Genomic DNA, 21,940 nt, shown 5'->3' on the forward strand with positions numbered 1-21,940 from the left:
TTGGGTTGATGTTTAGACGAGTTGTATATACATTATGTACACAGCCATGTATCACCATCATTGATGGCGATCCGATGGATACATCTGTTGTAGGGTTGTCACTGACTCAGACGTACTTATATATATATAAGTCTGAAAATTACTCCAAACAGTGTTAGAGTTAGATTTTCTACTGACAATTTTTTGTTCGTCCCTCAGCGGGATTCTAACTCACACCTTTGATACACTACAGCACCAATCGCTTAGCCTCATGTCCAGCGCTCTAGACCACTCGACCACATCCGCTATATAAAAATATAACTTCAATAGTCGTAGTGTTACCTTGTCACGGAAGGCTAATCTAGAGATAGACATGAGACACGTGTTTTTTAAGCGTGTGTGGATGTTATGTTATTATTTATATACACAATGTATTTTTCATTTGTCAGTAATCTAACTCAACAATTTTTATATATCATATATATATACTAAAACCACCAAAGAGCAAAAATGATAACTTGGAGTCATTCATTAACTACGTGAGGTCTGATATAAAGTCCTGTATAACAAATACAAGAAATTATAATTTATCCAAGTCAGAAAGTATAGCTTTGAAAGCGTTAAAAGATCAAGAGGATATTGTAATAAAACCTGCCGACAAAGGGGGCGCTGTGGTTGTCATGGATAAAACAGATTATATAGCAGAGGGGAATCGACAACTTTCTAACTCCGTTTTTATAAACAATTAACCACAGATCCAACGCTTAATACTATTCGAAGGATCAACACCATCCTTCAAGAGATGTTCGACAAAAAGCATATAGACAATGACACCTTTGATTATCTCCGACCTCTTGAGAACGAAGCAAAGGCCGGACGATTCTATATGTTGCCTAAAATACATAAAACGGGCAATCCAGGTCGACCAATTGTGTCAGCGAATAGTCATCCAACTGAAAAGATATCAGAATTTGTAGACCATCATCTAAGACCTCATGTGAAAGAACTACCATCATTCATTCAAGATACAACTGATTATCTCAAGAAAATGGAAAGCCTCAATCCTTTACCAAGCAATACTATACTTGCATCCATGGACGTGTCTTCTTTATATACCAACATTCCACAAGACGAAGGAATAGCAGCCTGTGAAGAGGCATGGAACACTCGTAGTGAAAAAAATCCTCCTACTGAGTGCCTTGTTACACTTCTGAAACTAGTACTGGAGAATAACAACTTCTCTTTCAATGAAAAACACTATCTCCAGATAGACGGTACTAGTATGGGCACAAAAATGGCCCCGTCATATGCCAACATATTTATGGGCCAACTTGAAAAACGCCTCTTGGCTAGTGCTCCATATCAGCTCTTATCATGGTTCCGATTCATTGACGATATTGATTTCAAATGGACAGATTCACAAGAACATCTTAATGAATTTCTAGAACACTGCAACTCTTTCCACCATTCAATAAAATTTACATATGAATCATCTATGGAGAAAATAAACTTCCTCGATACTACGAGTTACATCAAGAACGAAACCATTATAACGGACCTTCATACCAAACAAACGGACAAACATCAATTCCTTTCTCCTAAAAGTTGCCATCCTAAACACTGCTCCCGTGGTATCCCATTCAGCCAGGCATTGCGAATCAAGAGAATATGCTCTACTGAAAATACGAAAAATGCTAGACTTGGACAACTTCGTAAACATCTAGTTGTTCGAGGATACAATAACAACATTATTGATAGCGCTTTCGAAAGAGCAAACAAAACTAGTCGCCAAGAACTTCTTGAGTACAGAGATAAGAATAAAGCAGCTAACAGAACACCCCTTGTACTCACTTACCATCCTGATTTTAAAAATGTGTCATCCATTGTTCAGAAGCATTGGAAAATTATAGAAAATGATTTAAATCTAAAAAAAAGTATTTTCTTCACCACCAGTCATGGCCTTCAGAAGACCTAAAAACATCCGTGACAAATTAGTGACATCTGTATTAACCAAGCAGCCTAATCCATCGCCCGGTTGCTACAAACAATGTGGTCGAAGGAATTGTTTGTGTTGTAAAGCTGCCAATACAAGCAGTTCTTTCATCAGCTCCGTTACTAAACAAAATTATACCATTTACTCTAATTCCAACTGTAAAACGGAGAACTCAATTTATATATTAACATGTGACACTTGTGGCATTCAGTATGTGGGAGAAACAATGGACAAATTTAATATTCGGCTCAATAACCATCGTTCATCGTACAAAACCAACAAAAACTGTCCTCTCACAAGACATCTTCGTTCAACGAAACATCCTTTTGATAATGTCACTTTCCAAATTATAGAAGTCAACACCGAATGGGACACCACGGCGAGAAGGAGGAGAGAAAACTTTTGGATCCACCAACTCCACACTTTAGAACCTGATGGTCTTAACGAAAAAGACGAAAAAAGATACAGGAAAGATAAAGAATAATTTAAAACAAAGCATCGTCCTTTTTATCCCGTAATATTGGCCAATGGACGTTGCTAACTTCAACTACCAATTATGTATTTTTAAGGTAGCTAAATCCAAGTGCAACATGTACATTGAGCTGCAAAATTTTCTTATTTTCAAAGCAGCTAAATGCAAGAGGTCACATACATTGAGCTGCAAAATTTTCTTATTTTGAAGGCAGTTCAGTGCAACACAGACGTTGAGCTGCAAAAGTTTCTTATCATCTACATCCGATTTCACCTGGATAGATGCACGCTTGATAAAGCTAGTTGGTCTAGCGAAATATTGCGTTTATTTTCATCATTTTGTAAATATTTTAAACATTCTTATATTTACATACTAAATAGTGTGTTAAAATTACATTGTTAGGCAATCTATATATACTAAATAGATATACCATTCTATACATGCATGCTCATACATATATTTTTGCATTATATTGCTATAAATGTAAAATGGAGAAGACTTCATAAGTCTGTTTGACTTGTGTTTTATCCAATTTGTACTTAAACAAATAAAATATGTTTAAACTAAAGTTGCAAGAAGATTAATCTGACCTCGAATAATACCACCATTCATCTAGATTTTGAAGATAAAATGCACAAAACAGTAAGAGACCTCTTTCCAGACGTCGTTTTTAAGTCATGTTGATTTCATCTTGCTCATGAAAAGTATCAACAACTAATGAGTGGATAAGTAAGCAGAATGGAATATGTGTCTATTTTCAACTACAAATACCAGCCTTTAATTCAATGATGAACAGAGACATTTTTATGGTTTTTTAAAACTATATATGTACGAGTGAAAGTTTTAATTCAGCATATATTTTGTTATTAAAATGACTTTAACCCGGAGTCGGTAAACTGCCGGTCCCAAGCCCGTATAAAGGAGGCGGGAAGTCAATCATTAAGTTGTTATATATAATTAAAAATAAATAAAATTGGCGAAATTAGATCATCCGCCGGATTATTTTATTGGCGCAAATGACACCTATAGTTTTGAAAATAAGGTGGCGCAAAAGAAGTTGTGGCGCAAATGAGTTACTTTTTGGCGCAAAAAGATATCGCCCATATAAACTATAGGTATACAATTATATCAACATCAATAATACATATAATAAATACATACATAAACACATACTATGTGACAGCAGAAGGTGTTGTAATGATAAACAAACGTTATTTTAACATTTCAGATCTAAGCTTAAAAGATCTAAATATAAATTTACCTAAATTACACAATTCGTTCACATTATTAGTACTCATCAGTTTAATAAATTTGTACATCGACGGTTTTTTCCAATAAAATGGCTTAATATAAATTGTTCTAAAACCTTGAAACCGTGGACATTTGAGGATGAAATGAAATTCATCCTCTATATCATTTTTACAAAAAGTACATATTCTATTATTTCTTGTTATACCATAAAATCTTCCATTTTTTTTATAGCTAAGTTGTGGCTTCTTAATCTTATTTTTGGTATACATTTTTTGTAAACATTTGGAATTGGTTTGCATAAATAAAATTGCAGACAAAAATTATCTAACATATATTTATAATTAGAACATTTTGGAGACATATGCAACTGAGCATCAAGTTCTTGTTTTAGACAATCGTACAAACGTTGCTTTATGACAGCAAAATATACATCAAGCAAGTCACAAATAAGGTTTTGGCTATACCATACATCAGCTAAACCAATAAGAAAAAGTTCGTTCTTTATAAGATACAACCAGTTACACTTATTATTTAGACATCTCTCTTATTCACAATATAAGTAGTTTTAACAATTTTTCAATATACAGTTTGAAGTATTTAGCAATTTAAACCAATATTTGAAAATCTTATATTTTCTTGCGAAAATAAGAGGCAATCTACCTAGTTCTTGATATATCATAACATTGTTAGTAGACAAATTAACACCAAGTATATTTTTACAATAGTTCATGTGGACTCTCTCTATTGCCGGGGCTTTATGTACACTAGGTCGGATAGTCTAAAGAATTCATACGATAAAACAAGGAAATGTGGTTAGAGTTTCAATTATAATTATATTTGTCCTGTAAGAAAGGACGTATTTTCGATTGGTAGATATGCGTCCTTGATGCGAGTCATAAAACATGACTTTTATATGTACTTGGTGAGGTGTATTCTTTTTTATATATTTTGTTGTTTTCTGTTATACTTTTATAGCTCTTCAAAATGAACAATCTCGCGTTGTCGTACTTGTCTGTCATAATGCAAGCGCTTGTTGGAACAAGACTTTCTTCCGAGAAATTACGTGATTTGGGTACTCGCTGGTGAATGAAAGTAAGAAGATTTTAGCACTCTGTCAATTATTGGCAGATAAGATTACTTTACTCAAATATTTAGATATTTGTCTTTGTTTATCGGTCACATATTTTGAAAATTTCCTTTTGTGATTTTGATAAAGGACTGAGTAATTTTACTCATATTATGAATTTATGACCTTCAACATTTGAACCACGAATAACACTAAACAAATAATTTTGTGGAAGATGATCATCCATATATTTTTTAGCCTTAACACATTCATATATATTCAGTCTATGTTTTAACTTAAACCGTTTTTTTCGTAATATTAAATATCATTAGACATGTTAGACTTTCAGTTCATTGACGGTTATCATGGTTATCACATGTGGGTCTCATTGGGGTCTAAGCGTGACGCGGGATTGCCGAATTTTTATAAGCGTGATGCATGAAAGTCAAATTATTGTGTCGTGAAAACGGGAAATGGGGTCTAACGGGACCCGGGAAATGACAAATAAATGAGAATTGCTTACGTACATAGTGTAAGCGGGATACGGGAATCTGACTAAACAGTAAGCGGGATCCGGGATCGCAACCCCCCAATGAGACCCCCTCACATAAATGTGTAGACTAGTCTGAGATTACTCTGAAGTCCAACAGCTGTTTTGCCAGACAAGCTGGGGCCGTTGGACATCAGAGCTCGTCCCATATCAAAAAATGGATATTTGCCCACCCAAATTAGATACGCTGCTTCGTCGCTTCTGGTGCCGACTGACGGCCTTGGAATTATATAAATCAGGCATCAATCTGTTCATTTTTTATTCATCTCTTCATTTATGTAAGTTCTACCTACCTGCCAACCTTTATTTTCTCATCATTAGACAGTTTTCACAGTGACCCATCGATTTCGGCATTTTGCCTTTCATTTTCAAAGATTATCGTGACCACGAGAAAACAGTGATGATTTATGCAAATGACCATAATGTAACACCTCGTTCATTTACGATGCAAGTTATCTAAATGTCAGAGAGCATAGGATTGTAACGTGGTCGGAACTAAATGCTTCATACCGATCTCCAGTAAAGGAGGTGAAAAATCATGGTTGGCTACTAAACGTTAAACTTGATCTATAAACATGATATAAATATTTGCACATTTTGAGTCTCGAGACCACGAACTCTCTTGTAACTTGACGTCCATTTGAAAGTGAAAGTCAAAATGCCGAAATTGATGGGTCACTGTGAAAACTGTCTAATGATGAGAAAATAAAGGTTGGCAGGTACATTTGTAGGTGAAACTTACATAAATGAAGAGATAAATGAAAAATGAACAGATTGATGCTCAATTTATATAATTCCAAGGCCTTCAGTCGGCACCAGAAGCGAAGAAGCAGCGCATCTATTTTGGGTGGGCAAATATCCACTTTTTAGCTCACCTGGCCCGAAGGGCCAAGTGAGCTTTTCTCACCACTTGGCGTCCGTCGTCGTCGTCCGTCGTCGTCGTCGTTAACAATTTACATTTTGAACTTCTTCTAGAGAACCACTGAATGGAATGGAACCAAACATGGCATGAATGTTCCTTATGAGGTGCTGACCAAGTGTTGTTACTTTGTAGCCGATCCATCATCCAAGATGGCCGCCAGCGGGGGACTTAGTTTAACATAGGACCCTATGGGAAATGCATACAAATGACTTCTTTTAGAGAACCACTGAATGGAATGAAACCAAACATGGCATGAATGTTCCTTATGAGGTACTGACCAAGTGTTGTTACTTTGTTGCCGATCCATCACCCAAGATGGCTGCTAGCCGGGGACTTAGTTTAACATAGGACCCTATGGGAAATGCATACAAATGACTTCTTTTAGAGAACCACTGAATGGAATAAAACCAAACATAGCATGAATGTTCCTTATGGGGTGCTGACCAAGTGTTGTTACTTTGTAGCCGATCCATCATCCAAGATGGCTGCCAGCAGGGGACTTAGTTTAACATAGGACCCTATGGGAAATGCATACAAATGACTTCTTTTAGAGAACCACTGAATTGAATGAAACCAAACATGGCATGAATGTTCCTTATGAGGTGCTGACCAAGTGTTGTTACTTTGTTGCTGATCCATCATCCAAGATGGCCGCCAGCGGGGGACTTAGTTTAACATAGGACCCTATGGGAAATGCATACAAATGACTTCTTCTAGAGAACCACTAAATGGAATGAAACCAAACATAGCATGAATGTTCCTTATGGAGTGCTGACCAAGTGTTGTTACTTTGTAGCCAATCCATCATCCAAGATGGCCGCCAGCGGGGGACTTAGTTTAACATAGGACCCTATGGGAAATGCATACAAATGACTTCTTTTAGAGAACCACTGAATGGAATGAAATCAAACATGGCATGAATGTTCCTAATGTGGTGCTGACCAAGTGTTGTTACTTTGTAGCCGATCCATTATCCAAGATGGACGCCAGCGGGGGACTTAGTTTAACATAGGACCCTATGGGAAATGCATACAAATGACTTCTTTTAGAGAACAACTGAATGGAATGAAACCAAACATTGCATGAATGTTCCTTATGCCGTGCTGACCATGTGTTGTTTCTTTGTAGCCCATCCATCATCCAAGATGGCCACCAGCATGGGACTTAGTTTAACATAGGACCCTATGGGAAATGCATACAAATGACTTCTTTTAGAGAACCACTGAATGGAATGAAATCAAACATGGCATGAATGTTCCTAATGTGGTGCTGATCAAGTGTTGTTACTTTGTAGCCGATCCATTATCCAAGATGGCCGCCAGCAGGGACTTAGTTTAACATAGGACCCTATTGGAAATGCATACAAATGACTTCTTTTAGAGAACCACTGAATGGAATAAAACTAAACATTGCATGAATGTTCCTTATGAGGTGCTGACCAAGTGTTGTTACTTTGTAGCAGATCCATCATCCAAGATGGCCGCCAGCAGGGGACGTAGTTTAACATAGGACCCTATGGGAAATGCATACAAATGACTTCTTTTAGAGAACCACTAAATGGAATAAAACCAAACATGGCATGAATGTTCCTTATGAGGTGCTGACCAAGTGTTGTTACTTTGTAGCCGATCCGCCATCCAAGATGGCCGCCAGTGGGGGACTTTTGAATGAAATTAAACATGTTCCTTTCCTTATCAATGAGGTTGTGTTGTCACTTTTAGCCAAATTTTATATTTTTTCATATGATTTCAAAAACCCAAGTAGAATCAGGTGAGCAATACAGGCTCTTGAGAGCCTCTAGTTTATATGGGACGAGCTCTGACGTCCCACGGCCCCAGCTTGTCTGGCAAAACAGCCGTTGGACAGCAGAGTAATCTCGGACTATGTGAAGACTATCTTACACAGAATTTGGGCAACCACACAAAGTCTTCTTATCTTATGCTGTAATCTGGTAATGGTATGGGGAAAACTTTTTTTAATCTATTCTGACCTATGCTTATAAATTTTGAAATGTTCTTACATTGTATATCAAAATTGACCAATTTTAAAAATTATGACAAACAATCCAAAACTGAGGATGAATATATCAAACTACTTCTTACATGTCTTAATAGCAAGTGTAGTAAAAACACTTATTTAAGATCATCTTTTATTAATCAATCATTTGAATTAAGGAAAAATGTCCTTATAAATGAGTAATATGAACAATTTGAAGCTTTAAAGCTATAACACACAATATACTTTTAAATGTCAGACTATGTCAGTAGCCTATTCTAAATTAACCTATATACATGTATATTGATATATTATAACTGCACATTTCATTGTTCGAAATATGCCTATTAAATTATTATTATTCTATGTATTGTAGTATTGTTTAATTGCTGCATCATTACTATTTGTATACAAGTTGTATGGGCTGTTGCCAATGATTGTAATTGAGTTTGTGCCAAAAAACAGTGATAAAATATTTATATTTGCTAATATATTCATTTTTACTTCCTTATTCATAGTTTTGAGGAGTAACTATTCAGTCTGGAAACTAGGAGAGTGGATTTTGTTTAAAATTTTGTTTAGTTACATACATGTACATGTAATCAATTTGTAAATAAAACTTATGCAGCAAATACATGTATACAAAATCTGAATTTACAGGGTCAAACCCAATTGGAAGAACTGGAAACCTCTAATTAATGAATAAATAAAATATTTTGATAACCAATTAGGCCAAATAAATAAAGATGTGTGTTTCCTATTGTCATGATTGTGGTACCCACTTTATTTCATGTATGTTCACACTGTGACGTCAGAATGTACCTCCCATAGATTCAATGTAAAAAAAAGCTAAAATAAAAATAAATCCATACCTACATGTACCAACCCCCAATTTTTTTCAGACGTAAATGGGAAACACATATATTTTTTTTGCCTTATAGACCCACATATAATTAAGCATGCAAGTAATTTTTGAAATCATCAGTTTATGTTTGATAATGAATAAAATTACATATTAATATGGATTTATCATTGTTTATGGATTAGTTTTGTAAATGATACAATTTTGTATGAGCGCCTTACACAATTTAAATAACGAACATGGGGGAACGTTAACAAACCTTGTGCTTTCGATTTTTCTCTCTTACAAAAATGTATTTCTAGCTTTGTGTACTCTATTTGCATCCCTGTCTGGCAGGTTCTATTTTGGAGAATAAAACCGTGGACTGTACAAGCCTTTATTCAGTATAAACTATTCAATTAAAAATCCTGAGAAGTCTTTCAACATGTTGAAATAATAAAAAATAATGAAAGTTACATTTTATTTATTTATTTATCCACATCATTCGTTGTCTTGATTGACAAATAAAAATTGTTGGTGTGAATGTAATTTATTAGTAATGAATAACATTCACACTAATGATTAGCCAAATTAAATGTACTCTTTGTGTTGTAGGCAACAATGAGTTTTCATATACTAAGGTCCTCTGCTAGAGCTGCTAACAAAGTACCTTTGAGATCTGTGTCAACTACCTCAGTATGTAAACAAGAAGAAGTTGTAACCCTTTCACAGACACAAAAAGATAAATTTTACCCAAAAATAGGTAAGTTTAATACTCATATGGAAAAGTATGAATTATTACAAATAACTGTAAGGTGTACATGTCCAACTGGCAGGTGTCATCTGACCTTGACCTCATTTTCATGGTTCAGTGGTTATAGTTTAGTTTTTTTGGGTTTTGGTCTATTTTTGACGAGCCGGCAACATTTGTTGCAGAAAGCTCAACATAGGGATAGTGATCTGGTGGCGGCATTAGCTAACTTCTTAAAAGCTTTATATTTAAGAAGGTGGAAGACCTGGATGCTTCATACTTTGTATATAGATGCCTCATGTTACGAACTTTCTGTCAGTCACATGTCCAATGTCCTTGACCTTATTTTCATGGTTAAGTGATTACTTGAAAAAAAAGTTGAGATTTTTTGTAATGTTAAATTCTCTCTTATTATAAGTAATTGGATAACTATATTTGGTATGTGCGTACCTTGCAAGGTCCTCATGCCTGTCAGCCAGTTTTCACTTGACCTCGACCTCATTTAATGGATCAGCATGATCAGTGAACAAGGTTAAGTTTTGGTGGTCAAGTCCATATCTCAGATACTGTAAGCAATAGGTCACCGTCTAGTTTATTCAGTGTATTGAAGGACTGTAAGGTGTACATGTCCAAATGGCAGGTGTCATCTGACCTTGACCTCATTTTCATGGTTCAGTGCAAGTGGTTATAGTTAAAGTTTTTGAGTTTTGGTCAATTTTTTAAAACTATATATGCAATAGGTCAACTATATTTTGTGTAAGGAAATATTTTATGATCTATATGTCAGTCGCGCAGGTTTTATTTGACCTTGACCTCATTTTCACGGTTCATTGCTAAGTGTTACATGTCTAGCTGGCAGGTGTCATCTGACTTTGAACTTATTTTCATGGTTTAGTGGTCAAAGTTAATTAAGTTTTTGAGTTTTGGTCTTTTTTTCTAATATTATATGCAAATATTTTATGATCTACATGTCAGTCGTGCAGGTTTTATTTGACCTTGACCTCATTTTTACGGTTCATTGCTCAGTGTTAAGTTTTTGTGTTTTGGTCATGTTTTGCTAGCAAAACTGTAAGCAATACATTTTAGGTCAACTATTTTTGTTGTATGGAAGAATTGTTATCTGTACATGTCTGCCTGGGCCCTGGAATGGTTCATCCGACCTTAACCTCATTTTCATGGTTCAGAGGTCAATGTTTAGTTTTCTTTGTTAATGTTAAGTTTATGTGAAAATGTAATAACGCTTTATATTTAGGACTACAATGTATCAACATAATATCAATGATTAGTAAAGAAGGTCAAGGCATTTCAGGGTGTGTATGTTCACGAACAAAAAAGGATAAATTTTACCCCAGAATACAAAAGTTTATTTCACAAACAGTGAGACTTTTCTATTTCAGAGTCAAAGAGGTAAATCATACCATCATGGCATGTTTGCACACTTTGACAACAATCTTTCTGTACATGCATGACATGTAAATACAATTAATGTAGTCATGGTAGTGGCTTTTAAATCATATTTTGTTGTGTAAATTATTTGGTACAATGTTCCTGTTTCTGGATTTTAAAAAAATTCCAAAACACTAAAACTAAGCACAAATATTTGACAAGGAAAGAGTAATGCTAGTGATTGATTTTATATTATAATGAGTACCAGTCTGACTGCCATTTGTTTATATTATAATGAGTACCAGGACCAGTGTGACTGCCATTTGTTTATATTATAATGAGTACCAGGACCAGTCTGACTGCCATTTGTTTATATTATAATGAGTACCAGGACCAGTCTGACAGCCATTTGTTTATATTATAATGAGTACCAGGACCAGTGTGACTGCCATTTGTTTATATTATAATGAGTACCAGGACCAGTGTGAATGCCATTTGTTTATATTATAATGAGTACCAGGACCAATGTGACTGACATTTGTTTATATTATAATGAGTACCAGGACCAGTCTGACAGCCATTTGTTTATATTATAATGAGTACCAGGACCAGTCTGACTGCCATTTGTTTATATGATAATGAGTACCAGGACCAGTCTGACTGCCATTAGTTTATATTATAATGAGTACCAGGACCAATGTGACTGACATTTGTTTATATTATAATGAGTACCAGGACCAGTCTGACTGCCATTTGTTTATATTATAATGAGTACCAGGACCAGTCTGACTGCCATTTGTTTATATTATAATGAGTACCAGGACCAGTCTGACTGCCATTTGTTTATATTATAATGAGTACCAGGACCAGTCTGACTGCCATTTGGGATATGAATCCATAAAATTAATGACAGGAATTTACTTCTTACTTTTTTTCCATTGTGACTAAGTACAGCTACATAATATTTTTCAGGAAACAGAGATATTGTTGGCAATGGCTATAGCGCCCGACCCTGTTATGAAGACAGAACAGATTATCCATTCCCAGCACTCAAATGGAAGGCCAACACCCCAGATGTAGTAGCTCTCAAGGATAAAGAATTAGGAGAATGGAAGAACTTAACCATGGAGGAAAGAAAAGAATGTACGTATATATCAGGTGTCCAAGTATGTTAACTCTAATATGAAAGTATTAGACACAAAAGGTTCAAAGGTTCCCACAATTTTTAAAGTTAAAGTCTGATCAAAATTGGTGTCAGTCTATAATACAGTACCAGTTGACACCGTCAGAGCTTGAAATACAATATTGTTATCTCCATTGTAATGAAACAGGTAGAAAACATATTAAAACATACATTTAAAATCTGCCACAGGTTGTCTGCGCTTGCACATATGTTTTTATATATAGCATCAATTGTGAATTGATGCCATAAAAGTTAGTGGCGATATCCAATCAAAATGATTGTTACAAACGATGTTGCATTAGAAAGTCTATTGAATCTAGTATATAAAGGTATTTGAGAATGAATATCTATATAATTACCAGCTTTCACTGACAAAAAATGATGCTATCAAGGGTGATGAACAACTTTATAGGTCATGTACAATGTAAATGTAGGTGTGCTATAATTTTGTAAAATAATTTTTCTAAAAACACAGTTTCTTGTTGTAAAGCAAGATGGTCTATCAATAAAAGTTAATGATAAGAATAGATCATATTTTTATAGATTGATGATAGCTGATGAATAGACATAAACTAACATTTCTAATGATCAATGATCGTTGCAAATATATATATAATTTCAAAAGTCTCAACCTTTAGTCAAACCAGATTGGCTTCTCTAGTTTATCACAAGCAATACATTTACATGGATACAACTTATCCATGATGGTCTGTATTATTTACATGATGTATGTATTAACATCCTGCTTAGTTTCCGATGTTATTACAGAAAGAAATATAAAAAAGTAATAATTTACAAAATCTTGAAAGTGAAATATTTTGTTGTAAACTTTTTTTCAGTTGCTGCTACTATAAATGATGTAGTTTACACACATTTCATACTAAATAATGGTCCACTGATACTGTGTGCTCAAGAAAGCCATTCTAAACTGGTAATGCTCGCAACATGTCAGTGTTCTCCCCAGGGCCTTTTAGCATCATGGTATTGTGATGTTATAATCTTAAATGTGATACTATCTGAATTAATTTTCCTATAGCTTGTGTTATGAATGTGATGCTATAATTTTAGAAACAAGATGGTATTTCAAATTTCATTTTTTATCAGGATGCTATATGAAATGTCTGGGGAGAACACTGCATGTCAGTGGCAGCATTTATAAGCTACACCTGCTTTCTGTTAACATTTCTCTTCTTTGTCATGTTTGTAATCATGAGACATGTAAAATAGGTAATTGAATTATCGTGTCTTAAATCATGATAATGGAACTGTCAGACACACAGCTAACCTAATAAATGAAAACTAAAGAAAAGTCGTAATGAATGAAAATTTTTAATACATTGCAACATTTTGTGCAAAGGAGTGAGTATCAACAGGGGTTTGTTACAATTTTCTGGGTTTTACTATCCTTACAAACCATGAAATTCGGGCGAAAATGTGCAAGACTTTGAAGTATTAATTATCACCTATTGGAACTAATAATTGTTCAGTCAGCAATTCTACAGTAATGAATTTTACCATTTGAAAACAAATGAGAGAAAAACAAACCCCAAGCTGATGCTACACTTGAGAAATTCACTTTCTCGATGTCCAGCTTGGATGAAGCTATTTGAATATTATAAAACGTTAACTTGAGGTCAGAAAACTGAGAAACATTATGCTAAAAAATATCAATTCCTGTCAAACGTCGTAAGGTTAACAGTACACTGCTACAGTGGGTTACAAAACAAAACACAGAGGCTGACAATGACTTTATTGTTGGTCCTACATCAGTACATGTTCTGCATCATCACCTGTTAGTGCTTAGAAATCTTCACATAGGCAGTCTGGTATGTATGTACCCATCATGGAAAAAGACTTCTCCTTGGGTTTTATACACAGATAATATGAGGATTATATGAATTTACAATGAAGAAAAAAAGACTCTTTTATATCCAGACAATAACATTAACAAACAAAGGGGTAACTTCCATTAGCATGATGAGGACATCATTACAAGAGAAAACATCAATAGCATAATATAAGATTAACATATAACAAATCAATTACAAGCAAACTACGTGCCGTGACACAGTAACTGAGAAATGTCGACAATTACACGTTTACCACAGCGCTATCCAAAAATCCTGGGGAGAACACTGTGACATCCTATGCCTTATTAATATTTTTGTTAAAATATTTAAAAAAAAGTCTATATATAAATAAGAAGGTGTGATGTGATTGCAAATGAGACAGTTCTCCATAAGAGACCAAATGACATAGAAGTTAACAACTTAATGCCACTGTACCGTCTCCAGCAACAAGCAAAAGTCATATGGTTGTCAGATGGTTCTTTTCTTTAAAAATAAAGTAGATACATGTAAATAACCCCCTTGTCTTACACTTAGATAAAGTCTTAATTTGAGAATGATTTGTTGAGAGTTATTGAAACTGTCTACCATGTCTACTATGACCTGCTGTGTAAACAGTGTGCACACACTTATAATCAGTGTTTATAGGCTAATATACCAATGCTGTCAATGTGCACAATGCATTTTATGCTAAATCTGTTAGTCATTTGTGTGACTGCTTGCATGGTAGCTTGGTCAAATCTCAAGCTTTGCTTTTGCTTTTAACCACTTGGCCAATGGCTATGTGTTGCGTTATTACCATGACTTGGCATCAGTCAACTGTTGGTTATAATTATATAAATGTTCCTATGAAGGGTTTTGATAAAGAAGGCACACAAGCATATCCCATGAATGATAGATACATCACAGTTTGTATATCTGCTGGCTTTAATAAAACTTTCTAGTTCTGTATGAGGTTTTGTTTTGTTTGCTATGATGTTGATCAGCAGTCAAATACATGAACTTCCTGTTTAATACATAAATGTAGTCAACTTTTTAATATTGACTTTTATGTTAATTACAATCACAAGTGATGACTTCAGAACACCAGGAAACCTTTCTTGAGACAGATTCCTTTCAGGTACTTTCAGAATGGGGTTACTATGACAACCAGCTGTTATAGCATTACTGTGACTAAATTTAAAAAAAAACATAAACTGAAGCAAAATAAAAAGGTCAAGTACTGACATGACTGACCAAATTTTACTTTGTCCATGTTGTCTGTTGATTGGTCACTTATAATTATGGTCAGGTAAATAATTAACATATTTTACATAATACACTTTTGGAAGGAATGAGATTTCTTCATTGTTTTAAGACATTTAAAACATGATACAGGCTGTATTGGGTCTGGAATGAAGTCATTTATATATTAATACATTACATACTTATATATAATGTATGTATTTTTTTTTCAAAACAGGTCAATGTATTCTCTTATATAAAATTAGAAAAATTGTCTAGATACATTAAAGAACATTCCAAATATATATCCGGGCAGAAGTAGTAATTTAAGTGAAAAATATCAGTTAGTTTTTATACGACCGCAAATTTTGAAAAAATTTTCGTCGTATATTGCTATCACGTTGGCGTCGGCGTCGTCGTCGTCGTCGTCGTCGTCCGGCGTCCGAATACTTTTAGTTTTCGCACTCTTACTTTAGTAAAAGTGAATGGAAATCTATGAAATTTTAACACAAGGTTTATGACCACAAAAGGAAGGTTGGTATTGATTTTGGGAGTTTTGGTCCCAACATTTTAGGAATTAGGGGCCAAAAAGGGCCCAAATAAGCATTTTCTTGGTTTTCGCACTATAACTTTAGTTTAAGTTAATAGAAATCTATGAAATTTTGACACAAGGTTTATGACCACAAAAGAACGGTTGGGATTGATTTTGGGAGTTTTGGTCTCAACAGTTTAGGAATTAGGGGCCAAAAAAGGGCCCAAATAAGCATTATTCTTGGTTTTCGCACAATAACATTAGTTTAAGTAAATAGAAATCAATGAAATTTAAACACAATGTTAATGACTACAAAAGGAAGGTTGGTATTGATTTTGGGAGTTTAGGTCCCAACAGTTTAGGAATTAGGGGCCAAAAAGGGACCCAAATAAGCATTTTTCTTGGTTTTCGCACCATAATGTTAGTATAAGTAAATAGAAATCTATGAAATTTAAACACAAGGTTTATGACCATAAAAGAAAGGTTGGGTTTGATTTTGGGAGTTTTGGTCCCAACATAATAAGGGGCCCAAAGGGTCCAAAATTAAACTTTTGTTTGATTTCATCAAAATTGAATAATTGGGGTTCTTTGATATGCTGAATCTAACTGTCATGACTGTGTATGTAGATTCTTAACTTTTGGTCCCGTTTTCAAATTGGTCTACATTAAGGTCCAAAGGGTCCAAAATTAAACTTAGTTTGATTTTGACTAAAAATGAATCAGTTAGGTTCTTTGATATGCTGTATCTAAAAATGTACTTAGATTCTTGATTATTGGCCCAGTTTTCAAGTTGGTCCAAATCGGGGTCCAAAATTAAACTTTGTTTGATTTCATCAAAAATTGAATAAATGGGGTTCTTTGATATACCAAATCTAACTGTGTATGTAGATTCTTCATTTTTGGTCCTGTTTTCAAATTGGTCTACACTAAAGTCCAAAGGGTCCAAAATTAAACTTAGTCTGATTTTAACAAAAATTGAAATCTTGAAGTTCTTTGATATGCTGAATCCAAAAATGTACTTAGATTTTTTATTATGGGCCCAGTTTTCAAGTTGGTCCAAATCAGGATCTAAAATTATTATATTAAGTATTGTGCAATAGCAAGTCTTTTCAATTGCACAGTATTGCGCAATGGCAAGAAATATCTAATTGCACAATATTGTGAAATAGCAAATTTTTTTTTAATTAGAGTTATCTTTCTTTGTCCAGAATAGTAAGCAAGAAATATCTAATTGCAAAATATTGTGCAATAGCAAGATTTTTTTTTAATTGGAGTTATCTTTCTTTGTCCAGAATCAACTTAAATCTTTGTTATATACAATATACAATGTATATTCACTTTTTGCTACCAACTGATAAATTAAAATAATCTTTACCATTCAGTGATAACAAGCAGTTTTTTTACATCTTAATATTTTATGATGTATTTAAATGAGTAGTTATTGTTGCAAACTCCATTAGAAATTTTAATTGAGATTAGTTTTGGAATAAGGGAAAGGGGGATGTGATTAAAAAAATTGGGTTCAATTTTTCTCATTTGAAATTTCATAAATAAAAAAGAAAATTTCTTCAAACATTTTTTTGAGAGGATTAATATTCAACAGCATAGTGAATTGCTCTAAGAGAAACAAAAATTTTAAGTTCATTAGAACACATTCATTCTGTGTCAGAAACCTATGCTGTGTCAACTATTTAATCACAATCCAAATTTAGAGCTGAATCCAGCTTGAATGTTGTGTCCATACTTGCCCTAACCGTTCAGGGTTCAACCTCTGCGGTCGTATAAAGCTACGCCCTGCGGAGCATCTGGTTATATTTTACCGTTTTTGTCAACATTTGGAATTAGATTTCCATGGAATACATGCATGTAACTATTGTTATTGTTGACCCTTATCATATATTGTACTTATAGATTATTGTTGGTCATCTCAACAAGAATGATTTTCTCTCTTGGGCAAGGACGGAAGTGTGAAAATCAATTGAGTTGAGATGACCAATTATAATCTGTCTATATTGCTATTTTACCTATGACAACATTTTTAAATTCATTGACAACCGCAAATGCGACCTTAGTTTTAAGTGATAATTTTTCATGGCACTCTACTGGGTTGACAAAGGAAAAGATCAAAGGAAAATTTGTAAAAGAGTGATAGCATAATATATCTAATGTACCCCTTTTCATTCTTTGAAAAATAAAATTATATATTATTAACAGAACCATAGCAGTTTTCAACTGGTTTATGAAACCATCTACCGGTATTTATATGATGTATTTTTACTTTCAGTGTATAGAGCAAGTTTCTGTCAAACCTTTTCTGAGATGAATGCCCCAACAGGTGAATGGAAACAGATTTTCTCTGCTACCCTGTTGGTCTGTACTGCATCAGCTCTGTGGATGTGGTGGTGTGAACACTTTAGTAAGTTTATTTACACCAGTATATAAATAGGAGTACTGTAAAATCAGAAAATATTATGAGGTTTTTATTAAAGTGTATAATGCAGCAAGGTGAATATTGCGATAATAAGAATTCACATTCTGATTTCTGTTACACATATCTATGCAAATTTCCATAATTCGCAATAAATAATCTTACATGTTTGTCCATTCTTCCAAAAATTGCAATAAAAAATGCATCCAAAAGTTTCTGAACTTACAGAATTAAATATGAAGACTGATTAAAATCCAAGGATTAATCATTGACTCTGCTTTAAATTGGTCAGATCAGATCAGATTTAATACATATTTTGTAATAATAGTATGAAGAATAAAAGTGATGTTATAATGTTTGGGAAGCGGTGCTATATATATGAAAATGCAATAACTTTGTTTTTCACAAAATATGAACCACATTAATTGCAGAATTCACAAAATGTGAACCTTACTAGTTTACTTTGGGGAAACTCAATTCAATCAGAACCCCATGGTACTGACTTGATTTCTAAATCTTCTAAGGTTGATCACTGCTTTTGAAATACACAAAATATAACATTTTAAACATCCTCAAAATGATCATATCCATGAACAATTCCAGAAATTTATCAATGAAATATATGCTGGGATATTCAAGTTACAAAATGATTCTATAAAATTGAGAAAGGAAATGGTGAATATGTCAAAGCGACAACCACCCGACCATAGAGCAAACAACAGCCGAAGGCAACCAATGGGTCTTCAATGTAGCGAGAATTCCCGCACCCGTAGGTGTCCTTCAGCTGGCCCCTAAAATATGCATAATAGTACAGTGATAATGGACGTCATACTAAACTCTGAATTATACACAAGAAACTAAAATTTTAAAATCATACAAGACTAACAAAGGCCAGATTGTTTAAAAAAATACATCAGTAAAAGGTGCAGTAATCTAATGTCTGTTCTAAAAATAATTTATCAATGATGGCATTGTAAAGTAATCTAAAAAGATGGAGTTATCTTTCTTTAACCATTTATAATTGTAGTTGAATCAACTACAACCAATGTTTTTGCATTGCATTGTTTAATTTTACTTCCACTGACAAATGAAAGCAATCTTTACCCTTCAGTGCTTACAAGCACTTTGTTGATTTACAAACTGTGACCCACATTACATTATTACTTTCAGAATCATAAAATGTATGGATTTTACCAAATGTGAACTACATTAATATACATGTTATAGATTTCATGAAATGTTTGTCACATTAATTATAGGTTTCACAAAATGTGAACCATATTAATAACAGAATTTGAAAACTGTGATCCTCATTAGTTATAGAAAAAAAATGAAATAATGTTAACCAAATGTATAAGAGGTTACAGTATAATAAGAATTCTACATATGAAAATTCTGTTGAAAGTAATTGTGGCATTTTACTTTTCTATTAATTCTGTGAAGGTTTGATTGAATACAATGCAATGTTTTCTACTTTCAGTCTTTGCTAAACAGCTACCAGAAAGTATGACCCCAGAATATAAGAAGAAGGTCATAGAAAGAATGATCAAACAAGGTCAACAACAGATGACTGGTATCAGTGCACAGTATGACTTTGAGGAAAAGAAATGGAAGGGAAATAAATGGTGGTGAAAGACTTGTTTATATGTCAGTGTTCTTACGTATTGTGTAATTTAAAATAAATATTATGAAAACATTTGTGTTTTTTACACTTGTAAGATATATCTCACCTCAAAGAATTCTGGAGTTCTTATATCACTCTGTATGTTTACCCCTGCTTCATGTGCTTTGCAGTTGGGTTTTACAGGAACCGTCATGTCTGTCCTTCTGTCACACTCAGATTTCCTGATGATGAATAGAGCATCTCCTTTCATAATTCATTGATATTTTTATAAAACATTTTTTTTTTACTGAAGATAAGTTTAGTTCAATTCTTGTCTATTTCTGTTTGAGAGTTACAGTACATGTTTGTTGGAATTTTGATGTTTTCTTGTGATTAATGGAGAACCCTTTTTCAAATTGATTGAAATGTCAATGGAATGTTTTGGAACACTTTAATGAACAATTATGTTTTTGTTGATTTTCCTTTTACTGTTTCAGAAAGCAGGTATTTTGTTATTGACAAAAATCAAAATAGTTGCTATTTGCTCAATTATGTTGTTTACATGTTATACACATTTAGGATATTTTTCATCATTGTTGGTCTGATTGGAAAATGTTCAAAACTGGATAAATATTTTGGTGATGCAGGGGCAGAAAATGAAAAGTACCTTGTTGAAAACATATCAAATTTGAAGATCTATTTACTGTCAATTCAGATATAATTGTGTACATTTGTTATTACATTTATTTATGAATGGACAAGACTGCTAGATTGATTATTGTGATATCAGAAAAATCTGCATATAGATTAGACATCAGAATGAGAGTTTTTATTATTGCAATACCCACTCGGTCACATTATTTGCATTATAAAAAAAACCTCCCAATAGTATCTGTATTTACAGTAATATAATACTAGATCGATATGTTGTGATTGTTAGTTAAACAACTACACACCACAAACCAAGAAAACACAAAGGTCACCCTAAATTCTTAAACAGAAAGAAATCCCCATTCTTATAAGTATTATAGCTATTAAAGGACTGTGAATGGACGGTTATTCACGATGAAAACAATAAAGGAAAAAACAGACGCCAACCAACAACATGTATTCCTGACAATATGACATACCAATCAACTGTAAAATCAATTGGAATGAAGTCCGCTCAGAAAACTAACAAAAAAACTTACTGATCTACGAGTAACCACAGTTACTGAAGCTATTTGAAAGTCAACTCCAACTAATAAACAAACCCATGACAAAAGCACTATTCAGTACATATCTGACTGATTTAGGGAACATGCGACATAGAAAGTCTGAGAAAATTACGACCTTGTGCAATGTCAAATTATAAGTATAGTAAAACCTGTTAAGAAAGGTTATACTTTTGAACCCTATAAACCAGGTGATTATTGAATTTTGGTTCAAAATATACAGTGGAAGTAGATAACCACTTGACATATTATTTTTGCTAAATAAAGATGACTTTTAAGCCAGGTTGAATGTATCAACAGGATGTTGGACCATACACATCTGTAAAAGTATAGCAAAATCTTTTAGTTAAGTTTTAGTATATTAAAAACATAATTGATTTTAGTTCCCATAAAGACTATTCAATTATCTTACTACAATATTTAATTAATACCCATTAGAAATAGCTTTTTCAAAAGATAAGTTTATATGGATATTTTTAAATTAACAGGCTCTTTCAACACCATCATCATAATATCAAGATTTGATATCCCTTTTGTAAAAAGATTTCTACAGGAAAACACCAACTTCCAAACTAAATATTGTATTCATGGAAGAATTTAGTTTAACCTAGTTTATGGCAACACAGTCATTCACTGCATTATTCCAAAATGGGCAGTAAATTGCAGAATCTATTTTGCAATTATAGTAGAAACAACTATGTGT

The 21,940-nt window shown here is 33.5% G+C and overlaps 2 protein-coding genes across 2 annotated transcripts; both read left to right on the forward strand.

The window, feature by feature from the left end:
* The first annotated feature begins 781 nt into the window (after positions 1-781).
* On the forward strand, positions 782-4,762 carry LOC139524991 (uncharacterized). Its single transcript, XM_071320163.1, has 2 exons — positions 782-1,610; positions 4,671-4,762. Exons 1-2 carry the CDS (start codon positions 782-784, stop codon positions 4,760-4,762), a joined length of 921 nt encoding a protein of 306 aa, XP_071176264.1.
* Positions 4,693-20,116, forward strand: LOC139525428 (cytochrome c oxidase subunit 4 isoform 1, mitochondrial-like). Its single transcript, XM_071320756.1, has 5 exons — positions 4,693-4,787; positions 9,685-9,832; positions 12,179-12,349; positions 18,277-18,408; positions 19,901-20,116. The coding sequence occupies exons 1-5, from the start codon at positions 4,782-4,784 to the stop codon at positions 20,050-20,052; spliced, it is 609 nt and encodes a 202-aa protein (XP_071176857.1). The 5' UTR covers positions 4,693-4,781; the 3' UTR covers positions 20,053-20,116.
* Positions 20,117-21,940: the final 1,824 nt, after the last annotated feature.

Source organism: Mytilus edulis, chromosome 5 (genome assembly GCF_963676685.1).
Source record: "Mytilus edulis chromosome 5, xbMytEdul2.2, whole genome shotgun sequence".
Lineage (NCBI taxonomy): Eukaryota > Metazoa > Mollusca > Bivalvia > Mytilida > Mytilidae > Mytilus > Mytilus edulis.

Excerpts from the sequence above, each read along its gene's own strand:
- LOC139524991 (XM_071320163.1), top strand. The coding sequence starts at position 782 with ATGTTCGACAAAAAGCATATAGACAATGACACCTTTGATTATCTCCGA. Across the intron at positions 1,611-4,670 it reads TCCTAAACACTGCTCCCGTG|CTCTTCAAAATGAACAATCT; the intron begins GTATCCCATTCA and ends ATACTTTTATAG.
- LOC139525428 (XM_071320756.1), top strand. Across the intron at positions 9,833-12,178 it reads TAAATTTTACCCAAAAATAG|GAAACAGAGATATTGTTGGC; the intron begins GTAAGTTTAATA and ends AATATTTTTCAG. Across the intron at positions 12,350-18,276 it reads CATGGAGGAAAGAAAAGAAT|TGTATAGAGCAAGTTTCTGT; the intron begins GTACGTATATAT and ends TTTTACTTTCAG.